We start from the raw sequence: 6,025 nt of genomic DNA, 5'->3' as shown, positions 1-6,025 counted from the left end.
CTCAGTAGGGACCAGTGACTCACAAATAAACATGGAAAGCCAACTGGTTAATATTAAATCCAGCTCAGAGCTGCTTCATAGTGGTCTCCATCACAAGGTCTCAGTGGTCAGTTGAGAACATGGAAGGGGAGACATTTTCAGAGCTATCTGTGCTGTGGTAAACAGGGAGGAACACTAAGGCTGAACACTTGCTGATATGCCTCTGAGCTAGAGGTCAACTTGTTTACACAGTCTGCCTCTGGCAAGCCCACGTCCCCGGGACTGGCTTTGCTCTAGTCCTAACAACTTGTTCACACAAGTCGCCTTTGGTGCTCCGTGTTCTCAGGGCTGGCCTTGCTCTAGCCCCGAATGTGTGGTCAGTCACCAGCTCAGCTGCTCCCCATACAGGGGAAGGGCTTGCTCCTTCATGGTGCCTGTTGTATTACTAGTGCCTCATACAGCACCTTGTTCATGTTGATATTGCAAAGAAAGCTAAACCAATGCCATTTTGTGTTCTAGTGCCATTTGAAAGCTTAAGTTTCTGTTTCCTTAGGTTTGTTTCTTGTAAATGTTGTCATAGTTACCTAACTGGATACCACCCCGTGCTCTGTCATAAGACTGCTTGTTCCCTATGTAAAATGTCAAGCACCTTTGTTCCTTTGTCACAAGCTGATCCCATGCTTTGTAGTCTTTCTATAGCTACACTAAATCATATCAGTACTACCACCCCCATAGTTATACATGGTTATACATGGTCTCATAGCTACTGCTGCCCAGAAAAGTGTAGACAGTAGGAGAACAGAAAAAAATATGGCTCAGAAGAAAACTGGAAGGTTATTATTCTCAGTCCTCAGTGTGCATAGGAGTCAAACCCCAGAGAGCTTGTTCTGGGATTCTGCTATGTGGATGCTGATACAAGAAATCTATGTGGGGCCCTAAAATTTTTTATTTTTAATTTTAAGACAGGGTCTTGCTATGTAGCCCAAGCTGGTCTCTGACGCATGATCCTCTTGCTTCGGCTTCCTGGGTGCTGGGATTACAGATATGTGTCACTCTGCCAGCTAACATCTGATCATTGATAAACATTTCAGATAATTTGAATAGAGTATATAGAGACTACTCTGAAGTAAGAGAACAGTTTCATTAAAACCAAAGCCAAAATCCCCTAAAAGTTGCCCAGAGGAAAACTTTCACAGGGAAGAGAGCTATACAAAGAGTACTGGCTCGGAGTCTGTGCGCCTCACCTTCCCTTGTGGCTTCCTGTCCATGACAAGGGACACCAGCCCACGTATCAGTGGGTTACCTCACCGAGCAGTCCTGTTCCACAAGCCAGGAACCTGGGAATTTACATTTATGGCTCCACACACCCCCTCCGCCAGCCACATCCCATCCTTCCCCCAGTCCTGTCCACCTGACCTCCTAGCTGTTTCCCCAGGGTATCTTTCCCTGTCTTCAGCACCAGCACTCTACCCAACACCATCTCTAGCATAAATTTTACGTTTGCCTCCCAACTGTCTCTGCCTTGATCCATTCCTTACACTGCAGGCTAGCTAATCCAAAACACAATCTGCTTGTGTTACCTCCAATCCCTATGCCTCTCAAAGGCTTTCTATTGGGTCTTAGCCTGACCAAGATCTTTAATGTGGCCACTGAGACCCACAAGGCTTAGGCCTACATTCTTCAGCTTCTCCTTACCCTGCCCTTTTACTCTTTGCTTTAGCTGCACTGTTCTTTTAGTCTTGTTAATCTTATAGCCTCTCTTCAACCTCAGGGTCTTTGCACAGCCTCCCCCATTTGCCTGGAGTGACTTCCCTTTCCTCTGCTAGCTAATGCCTTCTTGTCCTCCCGGACATCTTTAGGTAAAGCCTTGGTGCCCACCAGTGCCACCAGGCTAGTGTTGTACTACAAACTTCAGGGTCATGTATGCTCTGTCTTCTTGTGCAGTTACTCAATTAATCTTCACTGTTTCTCAGACTGGGAGAGATGAAGAGTGACTCGTAGGTTTTGAGCTTGACCAAGTAGGTCATCTAGTAACACTGAAATGGGAAAAACTAGGGGAAGAACAGTTTGGGGTAGAACTGATAGCTCTATGAAGCACTTCCATTTTCAGATAAGATACTAGCTATGGCTGCAATCCTATTCTAGACTGCTAAATGATTTTGAACAAATTACTTAACTCTTGCCCTAGTTTCTTTATCTGTTAGGTGGGAATAATATTGCCTTATTAAATATTAAAATGAACCAGATGTGGTGGTTCACACCTGTAATCCCAGCACTCAGGAGGCTGAGGCAGGAGGATCACTGTGAGTTCCAGGCCAGCCTGGGGAAGTAAGTTCAAGATGGTGATATAGCTCAGCGGCACAAGCGCCTGACTGGCAATCGCAAGGTCCTGAGTTTGATTCCTGGTACCAAAAAAGAGAACAAAAGAACCAAACTAAGTTCAAGACCAGCTTGAACTGCACAGGGAGACCCTGTCTCAAAAACTACCAAAAAAAAAAAAAAAATTAAAATAAGCATATCTCTCTATCTTTCTTGGCTATAAGAGAATAATCATAGAAATCACTGTTCTGTGGCCTTTAATTTTAGTTGGGGAGGGGAGGCACAATAAACATGCAAAGTTAAGATATTTAGTGTGTTAGATGCGGATAAATGCTTTGGATGGAAAAAAGCAGGGGTCTATGGTCATGCTACTCTGATGAGTCTGATCTCAGAAGGAAGCAGGGTTGGGGCTGGTTAGCACTTGGATAGGGGAAAAAAAAAAAAAAACAGGAAAAAGTGATGGTGAGGAAGGGAATGTATTTCAGTGTTTAATCTTCTGGCCTCCAGGAGATGCCCAGAAAAGGCCTTACTAAGGCACTGCTGCTGAAGGAGAGATCTGAAGGGAGGGGAGGGCACTGGCCATGCTGGTGTGTGGAAAAGGCGTGTTCCTGGCGGAGGAAGAGCAGCCACAGAGGCCCTGAGGGGAGAGTGTATCTGGAGGGTCCAAGAAACACCAGAGAGGTGGAGCAGAGTAACTGGGGCGGGGTGCAGTGGGTCAGTCGATCAGAGGGAGGAGGACTGGGCCACCCCTGCAGGGCCCTGAGGGCGGCCATGAGGTCCCTGGTACTCTTTTGCATGAGAGGAGGAGCTGGTGAGGGAGGTAAGCGGATGGGCAACCTGACCTCACTGACATTTTGAAGGATCCTCTGGCTGCCGAGCTGAGAATAGAAGGGATGGGGAGGGCCGGTGAAAGCACAAGTCAGTCCAAGTGAGGGAGGAGGAGGGGGAGGCAGCTTGAACTATGATGGATAGATCAGGAAAAGAGAATTTAATAAGCCAAGAATGCAAAGAATTAAATACATACATTTTTCAGATGCTGATATATGAGCTATGGAGAAAAAGCCTGAAGGGGACAGGAAGTGTATGATGTCACAACAGCTTCTTTTTGTTTTTCCTTATCTCCCCATCCAGTGGTACTGGGGTTTGAACCCAGAGCTTTGCTTCATTGGAACCGCCCGCCTGCCCTCACTTTTTGAGACAGGGTCACTAGGCTGCTAGTTCCCAGGATGGACCGAACTTCCAGTGAGTCCTCTTGCTCCGGGCTCCCAGAATGCCCACGCTGTAAATATGCGCCTCCATGCCTGGTCAGTACAATTTGTAAATAGGGTGAGGAGAGTTCACCAAGATGGTGACTCTTGAGACTTAAAGGAGATGAGGGAACAAGCCATAGAGACTTTCAAGGAAGACATTCAGAGAACACAGCATGCAGAGGCCCTGCAGCAGGGTGGGCCCGTCACTGTGCAGGAAAGCCAGTGGGTGGGAGCCAGGACAGACTAAGTCGGGGAGAGAAATGGGCCGAGGTCAGAGTTACAGGTAATTGTATGGATCCTTTTTTGGGTGAAGCCAGTAGTTTTGGAGTAGAGGACTGACACAGGCAGACTCACCTGCTTATTCTGCCTGGTGTGTGAGGAGTTGGGGATGACAGGGCAGGTACTGAGGCAAGGAAAGGACTGGAAAGCTGGTCCTGTAACCCAGGCGAGAGATGAGGAAGCTCTTGCGGAGCAGTAGCCACACAGGTGATGGGAGCAGTCAGATTCTGGACACATGTATGGAAAATCGAACCCAGAACACTTGCTGACAGAGTGGGTGTGGGGTGAGAGAGAGAGAAGGGGCAAAGAGGACTCTAAGATGAGGAGCCCAAGAGTTTGGAGGAAAGGAGCTGCCACTGGCTGGGATGGGGTGGCTGTGGGAGGACGTGTTGCAGGGAAGCCAGGAGTCACGTGTCACGCGGAGCATCTGCTGGATGTCAGAGATGGTGAGAAGGTGGAGCGGGGCTGAGCTAAACAGCAGGTCTGGGACACAGGTGTGGAAACCGGTGCTCCTTAGAGCCTTGAGGTTGGGTGCTGTCAACCAGGCAGGTGGAGCTGGGTGAGAGAGCACCTGGGAGCAACCCCAAGTCTCTCAGGCACCCCGAGAGCAGAGGAGGAAGCAGCAGCCAAGGAGACAGGGAAGGCAGCCTTTTGAGATACAGGAGGGACAGGACGGCGGCCTGGGAGCAAAGCTTCCAGCCCCTTAAAAGGATGTTTTCAAAGCGTCCTTAGTGCAGTGGGGAGATGCTCAGCACAGGTTATATGTGGGGAAGGCAGCAAATGAAACGCAATGTCAGCAGATATTTTCTCCACCATGCTTGAGGACCATTACTTTCCCCTTTACAATTTTCTGTGTTTACTTAATGTTCAACACTGGCCATGTATTAGTTTTATAAAAATTCTTAGAGTAACGTATTTGGAAACATTAGAAGGTGGACGGTACTGCTCAGAGAGTCCTCCAACCTGTGTCTACCTCCAGCATGCCCACGGAAGGGAATGTGGGCCTTGTTTCCACAGGGGGTGCTGTGCAAAGGCGAAAGTCATGCCCACCACACGGGGCTTCGAGAGAGAGATTTGGGTGGCAGCAGCAGCCAGGGGTGGGGAAGCCAGGGAGGCTGCCCTGACCCTGAGCAGGCCCTGCCTCAAGGGTTGCTGAGCTGGCACCATCAGCTGCCAGCTGGGATTCTCAGAACCAGGGCAGGCTGGTGCAGGCTGACAGAGGGACAGAACTGCAGTTTCATTAAAAAACAGTTTATTACCCCCTGTGCCACCCCATGCAGGTAAAGACTGGCTCCCTCCATAGGTGCCCCAGCTCTCTCCTGAGCTCCTGGGGAGCAGCTCTGTGTTGGGCCCCACATCTTGGGGCAGTGTCCTTGCTCATCTGACTTCAGTCCCATTGCTCCTGGTCCAGGGCTAAGCTCCACCTCGAGATGCCATAGGGATGGACTCCCCTGAGCGACTGTCACCTCCAGCTTCTGAGAAAACCCCGCCCCCAGAGGCTGGGGCCACATCCACCTGGATGACACCGTGCACCTGGGAGAGCTGGGGGCTGTCCAAGCTGGCAATGAGCTGGCGGGGGCCTGGTCTCACAGGCACAAACGTCTGGCGCAGCGTCACTGTCTCATTGCCCCCAATGTCCCTGTGGAGAGAGACGGGGTTTCAGGCCTCGAGTAACTCAGGCTGCCTTGGCCTATAGGGATTGATTCAGGGAAGGCAGGCAGGCAGGCGGGAGGGAACAACAGGAGGCTCCATTCAGGCGTTTCTGGGCTCAACTGGAATCCACACCCATGACCAGGAAAAGCCCGAATCCCAGGGCCACCTCCACGTAGCCACATCAGCAGCCACACACCCAGCTGGCTGTGCTAGAAATCGCCCCACCATCCGGGCCTCCTCCCTGTCTGCTCCCACACCCACCTGGACAAAGACTGCTGATGCCACCCCAGAGGCAGCTCGCAGCCTCCCCTCCTCTCCGTCACCACTGCTCCTACCCTGACCACAGCATCGCCCTCTCGCTAGGGCTCCCAAGACCAAGAAGTCCTTAAAATGAGACTTTGAGCCCAACACAGTGTTGCAAATGCTTTGTTTTGCTAAAGGAGTAAGGTGAACAAAATGTACTGTTTTCTGCCACAATGGTGTTTCCAAGGAAGAAAACGTCTGAATAGACCAAAATATTAGAAGGATGTTATCTTAGAAAAAAC

General features: G+C 50.0%; 2 protein-coding genes across 2 annotated transcripts in view; both read right to left on the bottom strand.

The window, feature by feature from the left end:
• Positions 1–6,025, bottom strand: part of LOC102004573 (protein-glutamine gamma-glutamyltransferase K) — a gene marked incomplete at its 3' end in the record, with an annotated part of 29,005 nt that overhangs the window by 10,008 nt on the left and 12,972 nt on the right.
• On the bottom strand, positions 5,063–5,466 carry LOC106147740 (protein-glutamine gamma-glutamyltransferase K-like; the record flags this gene model as incomplete). The annotated part of the gene is given in 1 exon segment (XM_013510400.1): positions 5,063–5,466. A coding segment is annotated over 1 exon segment (226 nt), but the record flags the coding sequence as incomplete, so codon positions are not given.

Source organism: Chinchilla lanigera, unplaced genomic scaffold (assembly GCF_000276665.1).
Source record: "Chinchilla lanigera isolate Chin_1 unplaced genomic scaffold, ChiLan1.0 scaffold00008, whole genome shotgun sequence".
Classification (NCBI taxonomy): domain Eukaryota; kingdom Metazoa; phylum Chordata; class Mammalia; order Rodentia; family Chinchillidae; genus Chinchilla; species Chinchilla lanigera.
This window is presented reverse-complemented; position numbering and strand designations above follow the sequence as displayed.